The sequence below is a fragment of the Pan troglodytes genome, chromosome 4 (genome assembly GCF_028858775.2).
Source record: "Pan troglodytes isolate AG18354 chromosome 4, NHGRI_mPanTro3-v2.0_pri, whole genome shotgun sequence".
Taxonomy (NCBI): Eukaryota; Metazoa; Chordata; class Mammalia; order Primates; family Hominidae; genus Pan; species Pan troglodytes.
In genome coordinates, this window is record NC_072402.2 from 59,232,247 (window position 1) to 59,251,469 (window position 19,223).

The 19,223-nt window shown below is 35.9% G+C and overlaps 1 protein-coding gene across 4 annotated transcripts in view; it reads right to left on the bottom strand.

The window, feature by feature from the left end:
• Positions 1–19,223, bottom strand: part of MTREX (Mtr4 exosome RNA helicase) — a 117,353-nt gene that overhangs the window by 1,100 nt on the left and 97,030 nt on the right. For all 4 annotated transcript variants that reach the window (XM_001145794.7, XM_063810475.1, XM_054684363.2 and 1 more), the window contains 5 exons: positions 18,404–18,567; positions 13,298–13,403; positions 9,635–9,691; positions 7,745–7,907; positions 906–1,010 (listed from right to left, as the gene is read on the bottom strand). In XM_001145794.7, coding sequence (XP_001145794.1) covers positions 906–1,010; positions 7,745–7,907; positions 9,635–9,691; positions 13,298–13,403; positions 18,404–18,567 — 595 coding nt within the window. The remainder of the gene's footprint in view (positions 1–905; positions 1,011–7,744; positions 7,908–9,634; positions 9,692–13,297; positions 13,404–18,403; positions 18,568–19,223) is intronic.

The following is a 19,223-nucleotide window of genomic DNA, read 5'->3' on the forward strand; positions in this document are numbered from 1 at the left end:
AGCCAGTTTTTGCAAACCTCTTCTTAGGACACTAAGTTGTTTGCAGAAATCACTAGCATTGACTGACTCAGCAACAATGTGGTTACTATTCTTTGATTAACTTAGTCCTTTTTCTTGGTCAAGAGTCAGGACTGAAGCTTATGCCCCTTGCCCCCCCACCACCACTCCATTACTACCACCTTGGTTTAGCCATCCTTTCTTGATCTGTTCTCCCCACATCTACTGTGCTACTCTACAGACTTGCCCTGAATGTAAGAGCAACAATTACCTTGTAAAGTCCAAGTTAGGGCAGGTCACTCCCAAACTCCACACCTCCAATCACTGCAGAGTTGAGAAGCCTGGGGCTGGGAACTATGGAATCATTTCCTTTCTCACTTCAACCCCTACTCCTCTACTCACTGCCCATTCTGCTCCAGCCACACTGGCCTCTTGCTGGTGTTCACGTACATCAAGCATACACCAAAGGCCTTAACTGCCACCTTCCCTGTGGAGGCCCTAGACCATCATATCCATCTGCCAATTCTATTGTCTTTTCTGCTTTGTTTTTATCTTACAGACTTATCACCATCTGATAAATTTAATTGTTGACTTATTGTCTATCTCCCCACACTAGAATGTAAACTCCATGAAGGCAGGGGTGTCTTTTTGTTCACTATATCCCCTAGTGCTTAAAACAATGCCTGGCATGTAGTTAGCGTACAATTAATATACGTAAATGCATGTATATATAAAATCTCAACTTTTCCCCCAACACACTAAATTTTATAGAAACACTAGTAGATAGCTCTCCATGACAATGCAGTGAAGAACATCTCAAAACGTCCTCCTAGGTTGTGGTCCAGGGCTCAAGATTTGCTTCACCAAATTTGTCTAAATTAGAAACAGCTTATGCATTTGATACTGACCTTCTGCAAATTTATTTTCCAGCTCAGTGTTTCCAATGGCTTTTGCTGCTTGACACATTTGTCGAAGCAATTCTTCCAGGCGCCTCATACAACGAATTATGCTGCCTGGATAGAAAATAAACAAAACACTGGTAAAATGGAAATAATCAGGAACAGCAGAATTTTTGTTAAGAGGCAAGGCAGGAGAACACAGGATAATTAATAGTACTTTGAGGGACTTCCCATGAAGTAAATCATGGTTAGGTACTGGAGAAAGCTACAAAGATGAAAGGCTTAACTCCCACCTTTGACTAATGGTAGAGACACCTGTTTATTACTAACATGCTGACACTTGGTATTAAGTAGGAAAACAAAATGCCCTAGAAGGAGGGAGCAACTTTGGGTGAAGGCTGCAAGGATGACATAATCTGTGTCTCTAAGAACCAGGCAGTATCTCTCAGGCAGCAGCAACAAGGGAAGGACCACCACGACAATGCAGAAAAGCCTGGCAAACCGCAGCTATTCAAGGACCCTGAGTGTGGCCTAGTGAGGCATCTGGACACCATCCATACCATCTCATAGAATGCAACAGACTGTTTTTAGCAGCAGAGTAACAAGATAAAACTTGTCATTTTAAAGGTGCATTCATTCTTCTTGACCTTAGATTCTTTCATTAGTACGTTCTTTACACAGTGTTCTCAAGGAGCACAAGGAAAGAAGCCTTTTCCCATGGGTCTAGAATCTGTTTGAGAAAAGTGTTTGTATCAAAGCTGAAGCTATAAACATAGTTTCACTTCTGCTAGACTTGTGCAAAGAGGGGCAGAGATTGTGAGATCCTTTCTCTAAGTGCTACCTGCCTAAATCTAAAACGCTTGACTTCATTTTTAATATATGAAATACATTAGGAATACCAGTTCTCAAAATGCAGTCTGTAGGAACAATGAACTATTTACACTATTATTAAATTAATAATAATTATTTGTTATTTCTATTCTCAGCTGCTAGGAATGCAGGCTCCAATACTGCCTTGCAATGAAACAGGAAATCCAACTGCAGAAACTTCTGGGTGTCAAGAGAGAGGGTAGGAATTGGGATAGAGAGGGTAATGTCATATTACCTATGCAATCAGATATTAAATGTTTATGCAAACAAGTATATCCAAAGATAATTAAATTAGGTAGTGGCTCAAAATGTAACTAGATTTTTACCTGAGACCAGATTCTCACAGGTCATTTAGGATTGAAATGAAATCCTTTACAAAGTCCTCTGCTGCATAGGGCATTAAAGAGCCAGACACATTCTCAAACATTGTTTTGAATGACTTCAAATGTGTACCAAGAAACACAATGTGATATTATTATTTCACAAATTTTAGTAACTCGTGTTAACCAGAATCTGTGAAAGTTATCAGAGACCAAACCATACGAAGTAAATTACTAAGATAAAGAATAAACTAAGGCAAGTAAATGCACATTCAGGCCAGAGAGCACTGTCATGTCACATTTTGTAAACATTTCGACTCAATTTCTGGAAACTTTAGTTTCGACACAGTTTCAGGTAACAAGCAAATTAGGCCAGTAGGCACAAGGTTGCATATACAATGACTGTGGTTGTTGCCCACAGAGTCTCATCAACAAATCACTGGGTATGTGCACAAACACTAACTGTCCAGAGCTGCCTGAAACATAGAGGCTACTCCCCCCAGGGATTAATGAAGACTGACGATTAAGTAGTGAATTGTCTAGCATCTCTCCTACCTACTACAGTTCTCTGTAATCCAAGGGCTCTTCTTACACCCACCTTTATAAGTCATCCTGCCTCATCAGCCTGACTAAGTGCTAGACAAAAGTTTCAAAGCCATGACCCATCATAGGCTAAATGAAGCTGACCAAAACCGAAACAAAACAAAACCACATTAACCTACTGGTTTGTTACAAAATTTTTTTTTTGGTCCTGCCAGAGTAGAAAGAGAAATCCAATTCTTTCTAGTTATTGTCTTTAAAAAATTTTTCAAATAGTGGTAAAATATAAAACATAAAATCCACCTTTTTAACCATGTTAAATATACAGTTCAGTTACTGCCCTTTTTTATATTCAGGTTTACTACATTCTGGAAGAACTCACATGGAGACAGAATTCACACACCATAAAATTATTTTAAATAAGTGTACAACTGAGTGGTTTTTAGTATATTCAGACTTGTGTAACCATCATCATTATCTAATTTTAGAGCATTTTTACCACCCCCAAAAAACCTTGTTCCCATTAAGCAGTTACATGTCTTCCTGTCCCTCCAGCCCATGGCAACCACTTCTATGCTTTGTCTCTATGAATCTGCTTACTCTGGACATTTCATATAAGTGAAATTATACACTATGTGGCCTTTGTGTCTGCCTTCTTTCAACTTAATGTGTTTAAGGTTTGTCCATATTGTAGCATGAGTCAGTATGTCTTTTCTAACTGAAAGCTGTTCCATTTAATCTTTATTAGAATGGAACACCTTGCCATTAAAAATGGCAAAAACCACAATTACTTTGGCACCAACCTAATATATACCACAATTTATTCATCTATCGATGGACAATTGGGACTATATGCTTTTATTTAAGAGCATTTTAATAAACATCAGCCTTACCCGGTTGATGAACAAAACAGCATCATTCTCATTAAGGAGAGAAAGCAGCAGATTTTCCCGAACAGAACTTCTGCCTTCAGCTTTCTGGCATACCCTAAAGCAGTTTCCCACAGTTCATGCTCTGACCCGAATTTAATACTCCTATCCAGCCTGGCCTGAGGTTAGAATCACACATGTATCTTGCAACTACTTGCCGCTAAACCCCAGCTTAGGCTGAACCCCTTCTTGAGAGCAGAGACTATTGCTCACACTGTAACTAGCATGGTGCCTGATTCCCACTAGGGTCTCAGAATTATTCATTAAATAAGTATTGCCAAAATGTAAAGACAGAAACAATTACTAATAAATTATTACTCTATTATTATCAGCAAGAATACTTTTAAAAGACAAATCCACTGGAAAACCACTCATGACACTGATGATGCTAAGAAAGGGTTAAACTGCTACTTGAAAGGCATGTGAGAGAATGTGTGTGGTGGGGACAGAGTTGAGGAATGCAATTCACAGTATTTGCTTTCAAAACATGTGGCATACAGAGGGAGCAGGACTGAAAAAAAATAAAAAGCATATGGCAGGCAGAGGTACAGTAAATAGTTTCAAGAGATAATTCATCATAGAAGCTTTCCTAATGACACTTGCTCAGTGGAAAGCAAATCCTTTGTCATCCTTCATAGTTAAGAGTACAATATTGTTTATGTAGAGTCAGAAATAAATAGTAACAGCCTCTGGATTACTTGACTAAAACCCTAGGCATCAGCCCATACAAATAGTTTGTTTAAACTGTCATTCAAATTTAGTTTAATGGAAATAAAAAACAGCTAAATTCTGTCATTTTTTTTTCCAGGGTGATAACAGAATAAATACTTAGTCTTCAAAATTTCTCAACTGAATCACAATATGAACTTTTCTTTTGCATTAGACATCCCCCAAACACATGGTTTTAATCATTACAGTGTTAACTAGCCTCAGTTAATGTTTGAAGAATACTTAAAACTACTTCTGAGGCTCAGGATATGAAATGACCAGACACTTTTATTTTCATATGAAAAGAAAATTAAGAATCTTATTAGGAACAAATATGGTTTGCACACAGCACATTAGAAAGTTCCAATGCAATTACTGTCTGCCTGTAAAAACAGACACACTGTACTGTGTGCTACAGCTTTGATTACAGTATTTTTCCAATCATAAAACATGTGTAGGCCAGCTGCAGTGGCTCATGCCTGTAATCTCAACACCTTGGGAGGCTGAAGCAGGTGGATCACTTGAGCCCAGGAGTTTGAGACCAGCCTAGGCTTCATGGTAAAATCATATCTCTACAAAAATTAACAAAAATTAGCTGGGCATGGTGGTACATGCTTGTGGTCCCAGCTACTCTGGAGGCTGAGGTGGAAGGATCACTTAAGCCTGGGAGATGGAGGGTGCAGTGAGCCAAGATCAAGCCACTGCACTCCAGCCTGGGTGACAGAGCCAGACCCTGTTGCAAAAAATAAAAAACAACCACATACAATAACGAGATGAGGAAGGAATGGCTATTCTTGAAATGGAAGCACTGTGTAACACTGTAAAAACAAAAGAGAGAAATACTATCCTAAGAAAATGAAGGTTCTCATTTTTTGCTACTTAAATCAAAAAATAGTTTTAAGGGCGAATACATAGTATATCCCAATTTTTAGAAAGGTTTAAGCTCATCTACTGGCTCACACACAAGAAAAACATAAAAATTATGCAGATGTTAGATCTAATTTCAAGTTAGAGCTAAAAAACTGAATTTCTCAAATTTTCAAACTGAAATTTCAAGCAAACTGTGATGTAGAAATAGCCCCTGAGTAACTGAAAGAGGACAGAACAGACTTCAGGAATGCTGGTATGCTGTGGAAAAAGTCAACTCATAGGTGGCATCTAGTATGAGCTACAAACCATCTTCAATTTGGCAGTTTAGGATTTATCTTCCATACTGTGATAACTTCTACTTAGGTAGAAAGAACAGAAAAAATAATCCATAAAGACAATTTTATATGAATTCCTAGATTAAAAAAAAAATATACTCATCTGACAGGCCAGGTCTACTGCCCTTGCTTTTTACTTTTCTTTTTTTCTTTTTTTTTTTTTTTTGAGATGGTGTCTCGCTCTGTCACCCAGGCTGGAGTGCAGTGGCACAATCTCAGCTCACTGCAAGCTCCGCCTCCCAGGTTCACACCATTCTCCTGCCTCAGCCTCCCGAGTAGCTGGGACTACAGGCTCCTGCCACCACACCCAGCTAATTTTTTGTATTTTTTGTAGAGATGGGGTTTCACCGTGTTAGCCAGGATGGTCTCGATTTCCTGACCTCCTGATCCGCCCGCCTCGGCCTCCCAAAGTGCTGGGATTACCGGCATAAGCCACCGTGCCTGGCCTGCTTTTTACTTTTCTAAAAAAAATAAAAAATAAAAATAAAAATAAAAAAATAAAAAATAAAAAGCTACTCTCTGCCATGTACCACTATTGTTTTATGTCACTGTGTTCTGACTTTTCAGAGAAGCAGATATTATACAAATATGAGTATTGTATTATCAAGTCTTATTATTAGGCATTGAACAGTTACTAGTTTCATCCTTATGTTCCAAAAAGATGTCAGACTGAAGACTGGTGGTGCTCTATGTGATCGCCCTAGTGCTGCTGAAACACAATTGTCATACACCAACCTGTGCTCCTGTTTTAAGCAATTTTCATCAGTGAGTACACAACATCCCTCTTCTCACTGACTCGGCTAAACACCATTAACTATTAGAGATGTTGCTAAACATCATCTAGGATTAAGACCTGTTTAGTATTACTCCAAGCATGACTTTTCTGTGGATGGAGATGGTATAGTCTAGTGTAGGGTTTAAGAAATTTTCAGGTGATCCAAAATTTAAGGATAAGGTGGTATGGTGCTTAACTGAAGTTACATGTAGTTACAGAGACCAGAGTTTAAATCATCGTGCCCTCACATCACCTTGGCCAAACTGTTTACCATAGTCTCCTTGTGCAAAGTGGAGATAATATCTACCCTGAATTGCTATTTGGTGATTACATGTAAATTATACAGAGCTCTTAGCATAGTGTTCGGCATATAGTACTTACTGGGCAATGACTTTCCCAGTAACAGAATACAGAATTCAAAGGATGCTTTGGGACTGTTTGACTAAATGATCATTTAGAGGAGGCTGAGAAGTTTATAAACCTTAGAAAAAATATGTTAAGATACAACACCATAATTTAAAAATGTGCTATAAACTTTAACATTAAAAACCTTAAAACCCATAAAGTTCAATGTAGTAAAGGCCCTCAGTTTAAGTTTTTAATATTCTGTTGCAGAGAAGTTTAACCTATGCATCATAAAAATAACTTATTCATAAAATCAGTAATCTATTACTTCTTTAATAATATCAGTTGAAAGGCCTATAATATTTGGCATGTTAAACATGTAATTTTTCTCAAACTAAACCTATAAGCAATAGTAGCAGTTCTTATTATAATCTCTATACAGAACAAACTCATTTATTTTCATTTTTAAGAAAGTTCAATGTAAATTATCTCATTCAGTAAATACAACTGGCCATTTATAAACACACAAGCCAATCTTTTCCTACTGAATGCAGCATTTTAAAATATGGTTTCGTTTAAACAGTCTACTTACTTTTTGCTTCTTATTATTCACTTATAATTATTCCTTATATTTCTTTTGCCTTAATTTTTTCATTTAAAATTTCTCTTCAGTTGAGTAACAATTATTCTTCAGTCTCTTAAAATCCTGCTCATTAAATTTAATCTGATTCATGCTGCAATAACAGTCTGACTAAAGCCAAGTCAATTACACATGCAATGACTGATCATTTTCAGCTCTGCTATTTTTAGTGGAATTATATAGCTCACCAGGAGAACAAAAGTGAAAAGGAAAAATACCCACATAAATATGACTTCTTAGGGTCATCTGCTTGTGACTGTAGAAACTCATAGAATTACAACTGCACAGAATTATACAGTTTAAAATAGTTTCTAAAGGACTTTCTAATGAACAGACTATGCTTATTAAATAATACAAAGAATTTGGGGAGAATATTTTTTAATCTATATAATAGGGAGAAGATTTCATTTAGTTACCAAATATTAAAAATACATATTATACTTGTTTAATTAAAACAATACCATCCTAACTGTATTTCTTATACTGTAAATATATATGTGTAAAATTTAACCATACCTTCAAAGACATCTGTCATTTTGCAGATATGGGCAAATGTAGCTCCAGTTGCCCAGGTATATACTACATCCATTAAGTGAGGTTTAAATGAGCTTAGATAAGTTTCCTCATCAATTTCCAATTTGGCTTCTGCTGAAACTTTTGCAATTCTTTTAGCACATTCCTTTAAAGATAAAAGAGTTAAAATTCCTTACTTATGATCTCCCATATCACTTTATTCTTTAGGTTTCCAAGCCAATATTCCAGGAGGTCCCTTTTTCTTCCTAGGTATTATGTCTGCAATGTGGACATTCTGCTCCTAAGTAGGCACAGTGCCTGTTCCATTGCTAAGTGATTAAACGGCCAATCTTTCCCATTATGTTGAGGTAGTTAACTAAGAAAAATGTATCAAGAGCATGCTTTTCAGCCAGTGATACCTTTTCAAAAAAGAAACAGAACTCTTCATTAAAATTATTCAAGAGGAGCATTTAACTAATCTCTAATTATTTCATTACAAAACAGATTTAGAGAAATACAAATCCTAGAGCAAAATACATTTTTCCACAACAATGCTTAAAAATGTACATATCTTCATATTGTTTTCCTCTAAGTTGAGAAACTTCATTCGTCTTTACTTGGCAATCTAAAAGGCCAAAAACTCCTAGGCCTATGAAGACTTTGCTGGTTCTAGAAATTTAAATTTCTTAGTGATTTTAAGGCATGTTACATGTTCCACTGAACTGGCCTTTTAATTTTAATCAGAATTTTTTGAATTATTATTTTTAAAATATTTTAACTTTTATTTTAGGCTCAGGGGTTCATGTACAGGTTTCTTATCTAGGTAAACTTGTGACTCAGGGGTTTGGTATATAGATTATTTAGTCAGCTGAGTACTAAGTATAATATGCCACAGGTTTTTTTTTTCTTTTTTCTTCCTCAACCTCTCCTTCCTCCCACTCTCCTCCCTCAAGTAGGCACCAGTGTCTGTTGTTCTGAAGGGGCCTTTTTATGACACATTTTTTTGTTCCTCTCTTGTAATTCCTTAGCTCATCTTTCCTTGTCTTTGTCTAATGTTGAACAGACAGAAAAAATCGGCTTATCCTATGAAAATAGTAAGAGAGAAATTTATTACTATAAACTACTGTGGCTTTGAGGACCCAGAGACAATTTCTTATGATAAAACAGATTTTAAAACTTTGTTATAGGCTGGGCACAGTGGCTCACATCTGTAATCCCAGCACTTTGGGAGGCCGAGGTGGGAGGATCACATGAGCTCAGGAGTTCGAGACCAGCCTGGCCAACATGGTGAAACCTCGTCTCTACTAAAAATAGAAAAATTAGCTGAGTGTGGTGGCGGGCGCCTGTAATCCCAGCTACTCAGGAGGCTGAGGCAGGAGAATCGCTTGAACGTGGAAGGTGGAGGTTGCAGTGAGCCCAGATCACGCCACTGCACTCCAGGCCTTGGTAAGAGAGCGAGACTCTGTCTCAAAAACAAAACAATAAAACAACCAAACTTTGTTATAAACCAGAATGAAAAAATGTGCAAAAAATTAAAAATAAACTAAATCCTAGTCCTTCAAGATACCATTATCAGTACTGAGGAAGAAAATGACACATGCACTGAGCTGTCAATACAGCCTATTTACATTATGAAGCTTTTAATCTCTGTTCACAACAATGCTATACAGTTCATTACAATAATGGGAAGAAATACTGTTTAATTATTAAAGTAAAAATCACAAGAGATGTTATCAGAGTAACATTAAATTACATGACTGACATCAAGTAACATTTAATCCTTATAGGTTATCTCTGTGAAATGATAAACTACTATGATTAGATTATCAAAAATGTTTATTTTACAATCTACTATTCATAAAATATGTAGTTCCAAAAAAAAAAAAACCTTACCTGCATTTGACGAAGTGGTCCTGCTAATTGTTCTGTTAATTTGGGCATCTCACTAGACTATAAAAGAAAAGGAAAACAAGATACAAAAACCCACGTTTAAAGTTACTGGTTTTTCACACTACCTGTTTTAACAAATTAAAGCTTGCAAGATAGTCACATATCAAATTATAAGACCTTAGTCATCAGCATTTAGAGTTTCTAATCAATTCAGTTTACACAGGCAAAATCACTATTCCTCTCATCCCAAATTATAATATTCTGTTATTACATTTCAGAGGAAAATACACTGCTAAATTTGCAAAGTGTGCTAGCTAGCTCCTTTTTGTGATTACATATGGAACTGAGGGAGGGTAAATATTGTAAACATACATAGTAGTTCAGTTACATCAACATTAAAGGGTTTTATTATCATAGTTTAACTTTGAAACAGTTTTAGTTTCTAGGCAACTTTCAATCTGTAGAAACTGAAAAGTTTGAAACTGAAAACTCAGGATAAAGTACGTTAAAAATAGTGTCCCTAATTTTTATTTTACCCAGATGTTCTAACAAAGTATAAGACAGCTAAAAGTTTAATCTGAGTTTCAGTATTCTTAGTATTGCTTTCCCACAGCTGAAAATTCTGTCAATTTCTGAATTAGATAATGGAGTTTCAGGTCTACACTAAGTAGCCAAATTAAGTTGGACAAGCTGCTTAAATTCTGTGTACTGGTTTTCTGCCCTGTCAAAGAAAAATAAAACCAGATCCTCAAAATGAGTAGGCTTATGATGAGAATAACAGACATTATTTGTGAAGAAATTTTTGACAAAGGTAGTTACTGTACAAAAATAAAATTACTATAAGAATGGTATGTATGTATGTATGTATGAGACAGGGTTTAAAGTAATTATGGCTAATTTTTTTTTTTTTTTTTTTGAGACAGAGTCTCGCTCTGTTGCCCAGCTGGAGTGCAATGGTGCAATCTCGGCTCACTGCAACCTCCACCTCCCAGGTTCAAGCGATTCCCCTGCCTCAGCCTCCTGAGTAGCTGGGATTACAGGAGTGCCACCACGCCCAGCTAATTTTTGTATTTTTAGTAGAGACGGGGTTTCACCATGTTGGTCAGACTGGTGTCGACTCCTGACCTCATGATCTGCCCGCCTCAGCCTCCTAAAGTGCTGAGATTACAGGCATGAGCCACTGTGCCCGATCGCTAATTTTTTTTTTTTAAAGCAATTGTAGGCTAGTTGCGACATATCTGCCTTTATTTTAAGCACCAGTACTTATAAAGGACTTGATTTTGATTTGCAACATGTATATATGTATAATAAATCAAGAACCAGATTCCATATTATTGCTGCTAAAACCAGAAATTATTGATGAATGGCAAAAAAGCAAAATAGCCAGAATGACCTTAACATCTCAGTTTAATAAAGAACCCAAGACTGCGAAATGTCTTTGATATTATGTCTATTCATGGTCAACAGCTACTCATCACATTCCTCTCTGCTATTCACTATAGGTGGAAGGCACCAGTCCTGATATGAGGAGGTTAACTGTGATTTTAACAATGTTCTCCCACCAGGTATGTACAGTTTGTTCCCTCATCTCTCCTGTAGGCCTCAATATAAGTTTCACTTCATTAGTGAGGCCTTTTCTAATCATCTTATTTAAAATAGTAACACCATCTCCCCAGTGATCTTTGATTCTTCTCACTTTTTTCCAAAAACCTTCACCCCTATTTGACAGAATGTATGTGTATTGTATTTCTTTATCTTCATCCACTAACATGTAAGTATCAGGAAAGCAAACATTTCTGCTGCATCTCTGGTGCTTAGATCTGTACACTGCCCACATTGGGTGCTTAATAAATTTTTATTTTCAGTTTCAGTTTTCAGTTTCAAATGAAACTGATCTTTATATTATAAAGATTGATCTTTATAATATAAAGATTTACGTAACCTTTTAAATATTATTTTTAAAATGTAGAGACAGTTTTATAAATACATTTTAAAATAGAAGTTATTATATCAAGCAAATTTCATCTTACTTATAACAAGTATTTTACTATATTTACTAGAAGACAATGTTCTTTTTGGCAGAAAACATTCTGTTAAAAGCATCAAGAAAAATCCACATGACAATCAGTACAATCTTCCATTTCAATGTTAAAAGGCGCCACCACAAGAATTGATGACACTGTATATAAAAAAGTGTGGTTTCACTGAATAAATCTTAACTGTATATATTGACATCTTGCCCCAAGATTTAAGAGCTGTGGTTTAGCTTAACCAACTCCTTTGAAGAGGGAATATAATTGGCTTCTCAGAAAAAGGAACTATTTTAATAGTGCCAAAATATAAAACAACAAGAACATGCAAATAATGAAAAGTAAGACAAAATTTGACATGGGTGGAAGACCACTTATCCCCAAACTATTTACAAACCTACATCTCTGAACCTTCCTATTCCAAGTAAGTTTGACAAATGTTCTTAATTATCTTTATCTTGGAAATTGATATAATAAAATTTTGAGCCTAAGGAAAAACAAACACAATATTTTGTAAAGTAATGCCTTCCTTTTGTATGCATATTTCATAGATGCATGGTAGGCAATCCCAGGAAAGCATAAACTGTTTTTGGATTATTGTCCTATTTGTTATCATTGCCACTAACAGCTGTGATTCTAATCAGTAATCAGGGACCTGAGAAAAGTACCCATCTACTTCAAGAAGTAATATATTTGATCTGATTAATAAATAGGGAAACAGTTAACAGGTAAACATGTATTAAGTGTGGTTTCACTGAATACATCTTAACTGCATATACGGACATCTTGCCCCAAGATTTAAGAGCTGTGGAACTTAAAAAAAAACTCAACAATTTGTTCTACACAATTTACTTAAAAGTTAAACTAAGTATGTATAGTAAAAGGTCCTCCAAAAATTTAGAATATTAAATTATTTTTAGAAGGCAGATGTCCTTGTCTTATTCTCATTCTATCCACTTCATCTACAATAAATAAAGTCTTAAATTTGAAATGCAAAACAATATATCTTACTTTTAAAAATGAATCAAACTGGTTTTTGGAATGCAGTACAAGGATAATTAGTGTTCTTATGTGTTCCATCCAGCACTTCGTTTTTTGATTTCTTAAGAACTGTTGAAAGTGAACTAATTACTCATATGAAAAAAACTGCTGCCAAACCAACAAGGATCTTATATTCACTACCTCAAACCGTGCCCATGAAAACTAATGTTTCAGTTCCTAGCAGGATGGACTGCTTCGTCATTATTCTTCAACACTGGGGAGGAGAGTTAATTCAACCTCACTCCCCCCTTTTATTTTTATCAGACTTTCCTAGTTTTCTTCTCACTCATCTTTTTATTTCTAGGACTGTCTAGGACTTGGCCAAATGTTCAATGAATTGGGTTACAGAACAAATTTAAAACTTAAAATCTAATTAATGGTGATTGTTGACAAATCTTATTTTATTCTCCTTTCTAATAATACGTATTTAATCATTTAATTTTCTTAGTACATTTGTGTTAAAGTTGCTGTGATTTCCAATTAACATTACCCTATAATATGTAAATATTAGTAATATTTGATAATATAGCCATAACACTATTAACTACATGATGTGTGAATTAATAAATAAGATGTGCTGAATCAATTAACTTACATTCTCTTGAAACACAAAGCAGCTTAATAATGCTGTTGCCTGTTCTGCAGAAAGGTCATTGAAAAGGCCATTAAACATCATCTCAGTTAGAAGGAGCTCATCAGCACTACAATGGCAAAACAAAAGAATAAATTTAAAATGTCAGAATATAAAGACACACATGCACACACATATGCCCTTAACGTGTAGTTTTTAATAAAATATATTATTTGACCTTAAGGAGTAATCAATGAGGAATGACAATGATTTATTTAAGGACATAGTAGATCTTTAATAATTACCAATATATTATATAATCAATGTAAAACGGGGATTTCACATAAAGATTCCAAATATCAAAATGCACACATTCATGAAATAAGAACAATTTCTTAACCTTTAGTATGCTAGGAAAAATCATCACTGTCATTTATTTTCTAGGGCCAAAGGACTCTTTTAATTATTTTTCAGTTATTTTACAAATAATCTGTAGAATAAAGATAATGAAAAACAATTTTATTAGAAATCTTAATTAGAATGTACTCATAAGAAGAACCACATTTTTTATTTTTATGTTTTAATTTTTTAAAGTTTTTATATTATAGTAGAGATGGGGTCTTGCTATGTTGTCCAGGCTGGTCTAGAACTCCTGAGCTCAAGTAGTCCTCCCACCTCGGTCTCCCCAAATGCTGGGATTACAGGTGTGAGACACTACACCTGGCCAGAAGACTCACATTTTAATTCATATTTTCCAAAGGCTGAAAGTGTATATAACCAAGATGGGCAAGAGCCTTTAAATGCAACAAACTGCTGCTCACCAATTGTCATCCACAAATCTGAAAAATATCCATCTAGGAAATACAATTCTAGATTTCAAGTACATTTCTAACAGGTAGGTACTAGCTCATCACTACGTCTGTTTCTTCTTGCACTTGCACTGTCAAAATGTACAAGTCCAGATTTACATCTCTTTTAAGTTCTAGCTTATTACTTTTGATTCCTGTTTTGCATCATCAAAATACAGTTTTTTAAGCTGACAACTTGATTTTGTTGAGAGGAAGGTCATCTTCTTTGCTCCATAATTGTGAAACATTTTCATATACAGACTTATAAGGACAATATATTTATTATTACAAAGATTAGAATGATCAATTCAACAGGTTTTAAAAAATTTCTTCATCATCTCTTTCCAATTTCCTTATATACACAACTGTGTATTTGACCACTTGTGGACCATATAAGGAAACTTTGGTGCACAAATAATAAAAGATGAAAGACTATTATTACAAGTCCTTTTAGCAAAATGAGATGGTCCAGGTTCTTATCATAGACATTACATAACTAGGTCCTTTCTGTTGAATGATTACATGAATAATAATCTCATATATATATATATGAGATTATTATTCATGTAATTATTCATATATATTTATATATTCTAGGGATATATATATATATATATATATATATATATATATATATATCCCTAGAAATATATTGTTCAGCAGAGCACAGTGGCTCCTGGCTCATTTGGGAAGCTGAAACAGGTAGATCTCTTGAGCCCAGGAGTTCAAGACTAGCCTAGCAACATGGCAAAACCCTGTCTCTACAAAGCAATACAAAAATAAGCTGAGCGTGGTGGCACACGCCTGTAGTCCCAGCTACTCAGGAGACTGAGGTGGGAGGATCACTTAAGCCCAGGAGGTCAAGACTGCACTGAGCCATGATCTTGCCACTGCATTCCAGCCTGGGTGACAGAGCTAGACCTTGTCTCAAAATACATAAATAAATAAATAAAAATATGGTTCATGCACTAGTTATTATGTCTGAGAATTTACCTAGGGTCTGAGACTTTGCTTATATAATCAATCTCACCATTATCACTTTGACTACAGTGCTTTTTGTCCCTTTGTGTTTATCTTCTGATTTGAGTAATAACTGCAAAATATCTTCACTTATTTTTCTTCTTGGGTGGAAAATGAAAAATTCTGAATTCGCAACTGTGTTCAATTCAAGCTAAAAAGAAACACTACAAAGATGATGTTTCTAGACTTCTATAATCAGGGTTCAATTGACCCATACAATAACTGTACTGTATTATTAAAAAAGTAAACTTTGCCTTTATTTTTTGCAAAGTCTTTAAAAAAGAATAAAGCCATGAACTATTATAATCTTTACTAACAGTTAAAATATTTATAAATAAAAGTCAAAAACTAAATTTGGGTCTCTAGTGTTAAGCTTAAGAGTTAAGTCAAGCAAAGAGTGCAACAATACAAACGAGGAAAGACTATTTCAAGAAGCTACAGTCTAACGTTGGGGGCAGACAAGTAAGGTGATAATCACAGAACAGTGGTTTAACAGAGTGCTCTAATAATTGATTTATACAAGTGGTTATGAGGGAAAAAAGGTGAGGAGCCTAAAACCAGATTGAAGAAGTTCAGAGCAAGTTTCGAAGTTCTTTGCAAAAATATGCAAGAATCGCAGGATATGGGGTGGGGGTGAAAGGTCATATGAAGCAAAAGGAAAAGCATGTGTGGGGTGTGGCAATAGACTGCTGGAGAGGGAGAGTAAGAATATACTAAATTATGGAATCTATTCTAAAAGCAATAAGGAATCACTGAGGGACTTTTACCAAATAGAATGGCACAAAGGGGCTGGGTGCTGGGTGAAGTGGCTCACACCTGTAATCCCAGCAATTTGGGTGGTAAGGTGGGCGGACTGCTTAATTACAGGAGTTCAAGACCAGCCTGGGCAACATAGCAAGACCCTATCTCTACAGAAACTTAAAAAAGAAATTAGCCAGGCTTGATGGCACACACTTACAGTCCCAGGTTCTTGGGAGACTGAGGCAGGAAGATCACTTGAGCCTGGCAAGTTGAGGCTGCGGTGAGCCGAGATTGCACCACTGCACCCCAGCCTGGGCAACAGAGCAAAATCCCATCTCAAGAAGGGAAGAGGAACGACATACCAGATTTGTGCTTTGGGTTTTGAAAACTCAAGAAGGGAGGCAACGAATAATCAGGAGGGCAACTGCAGTAATTGAGGCCAAAAATAATGAGGGATACACATTAGCCAGTGGCAATGTTTAAAAAGGCAAAATGGGTGAGAGAAGGGGTCTAGGATGATGCCCCAGTTTTTGCAAATTTGGGGGAAAGTTAACAAACTTTGATATAATATTGTTATTACTATAAATGAAAAATGCACCTTGGAATAAAATCAATTTCCATTCTTTCAACACAAAATCTAGTTGTAGATATCTAAAGGAAATTAATTTCTATATTAATTGTAAAACAGGTAATTATTAGAAGGAAATAATCCCAATAACATTAGCATATGAATCAGTAGACCAGTACTGCAGTTTAGATTTAATCCTGGATATGTTATTAATTAAAATCCAATAGCACATTATCCTGTGATAACAACTAACTAGGGCTGGGTAGTCACTGCCCCCTTTTGGTGGCTAAGAGTTGTCCTGTTCACCACAGTCTCCTGGTTCTATGAAGACATCTGAGTCTGTAACATCTGGACAGATGAACGATATAATTACATTTTTACCAAGAAAGTCTGAAATCATTTACAAGGCCTGTAATTCCCTAGTCCTGTCCATCCTGGCCATGCTGAGTACATAAAAAACTGTTTCAAAAGTGTCTTTTATATATTCACTGAGAATGATGATCATCACTATATGGACAAAACAAGATATATCTTCAGACTGGATATTGCTTGAGCTACCAGTTTATGACTTTCCAGTTAAGGAGGACAGAGGCAAGCTGGCTCCTAAGGCAGGAGACATTCCTCGTGGTGGGAAATAACGAACACATTTTTTAGAACAGTATCATAAATTGTATTTTCTAAAGATGGCCACAACAGCATCTCCTATACCGCATGTTCTTCTAGAATTGCACTGATCTATAAAGACTGCCATGTGCATACGTGGAAATTTCAATTTCAATTAAAATGATATAAATTATAAAATTCAGTTCCTTCGTCTAAGCACACATCAAATGCTAAATAGTGGCTACTATACTGAACAGTGTAGATACAGAACAATCCAATTATCACAGAAAGCCATACTGAACAATAGCCACTTCCCCATCAAGAGTTGGAATCTAATTATCCCCCACTTGAAGCCAGGAGGGTTTATGACTCACCTGTAATCAAGAGAATGTGGTGGAAATGATGGTGTATGATAACAAAGCTAGGTTACAAAAGGTAAAGCTAGGTCAGAAAAGGCAACCTTAGCCAGCTAGAAGACTCACACTGGAGCCTTCAGCTACCATGTAAGCATCCTGAGGCTGCTGCCATACTGTGAAGAAGCCCAAACCAGCCCACATGGAGAGACCACATGGAGAAGCTCTAACAGAGAGAGAGAGGTCCTAACATTCCCCAGCCGCTCCGGACTCCTACTGTTTCAGCCTAACCACCTGTCTGACGGCAATCCTGGGGGACAGAGCCAGAACCATCCAAATGAGCTCTTCCTGAATTTCTGACCCATAAAAACAATAAGAGGATAAAGTCACTGTTGATGTTGTAAATAATTTAGTTTTGAGGTCATTTGTGACAAAAGATTACTGAAACAGATAATAATATAACCAGTTTTAATCTGTGGCTTATAATAAGTTCTGTTGTAAAATCCTATTATTAGCCCAAAATCTCATTACAATTTGCTATGCACGTAACAAGATAATGGTTACTAGGCTAAGTTTCAAGGTGGGAAAATGTTAATAATTTTTAAAAAGTATACAAAATTATATATAAGCTAAGATTATGTAAAAATCCCACAAGGCATTAAAAAAAGTCAAAGGAAATACATACAAATGCTAGGAGCGCTTGTGTTAATTACTGAGATCTAAGATTTTTCTAATTTCTCAATTTCATGGTTCAAAACTGTATTTAGTGTGGAATATATTGTACAAACTTTATATTTTTAAGAAAGCTCTTTTTTCCTAAAGATAATGGTTATTTTTAAAATCACTTAAAACTGCGAGGCGGAGTTGCAGTGAGCTGAGATTGCGCCAGTGCACTCCAGCCTGGGCAACAGTGAGACTCCATCTCAAAAAAAATAAACAAAAATTAAAATTAAAAATGAAAAAAAATGAACTTTCTAGAACAATAACCAGATTTTACCTGCTTATCTCACAAGCCACTCGTCCTTTCATCTCTATTACATCAGAAGAAGTAGCAAATCCCAACCTTCTTAAAACACGTTTGCGACATTTGAGTTCATCCATTTGTAGGACTGTTCTTGCTTTCTTCAGTTCTCGCTTTGCAGATTTAATATCTATTGCAATCTAAAGCACATAAAAGTATAAAGAAAGTTCAATAATAAAGTGAACAATGTACAAGGAGATTTATTCATGAAATCAAACAAAAAATATTTTTAAAGAACATCTTACAGTATACTTCTGGGTTAAAGCTTCAGTGCTGAGGAGACTGGGGAAACTGGAGCTTCTTAGATACATTCCCGGAACATTATACAAGAGTAATGATGTATCTGTAAAGTTATTAAATACTACCTAAAATATTAAGTACATGGAAAATACAAAATGTCCATTTGAAAAATTTGAGGCAGAGCAGGCAGATGTTAGAAAGTGTAAAAAGCTTGAGACAGAGAACAGAGGCCGGGCGCAATGGCTCACACCTGTAATCCCAGCACTTTGGGAGGCTGAGGTGGGTGGATCACGAGGTTCCTGGCCAACATGGTGAAACTCTGTCTGTACTAAAAACACACATACAAAAAATCAGCTGGGCATGGTGGCGGGCGCATGCCTGTAGTCCCAGCTACTCAGGAGGCTGAGGCAGGAGAATTGCTTTAACCCGGGAGGCAGAGGTTGCACTGAGCCGTGATCGTGCCACTGCACTCCAGCCTGGCAAGAAAGCGAGATTCCGTCTTAAAAAAAAAAAGAAAAAAAAAAAAGAGAACAGAGCACAGCTCTTGCTTAAATGG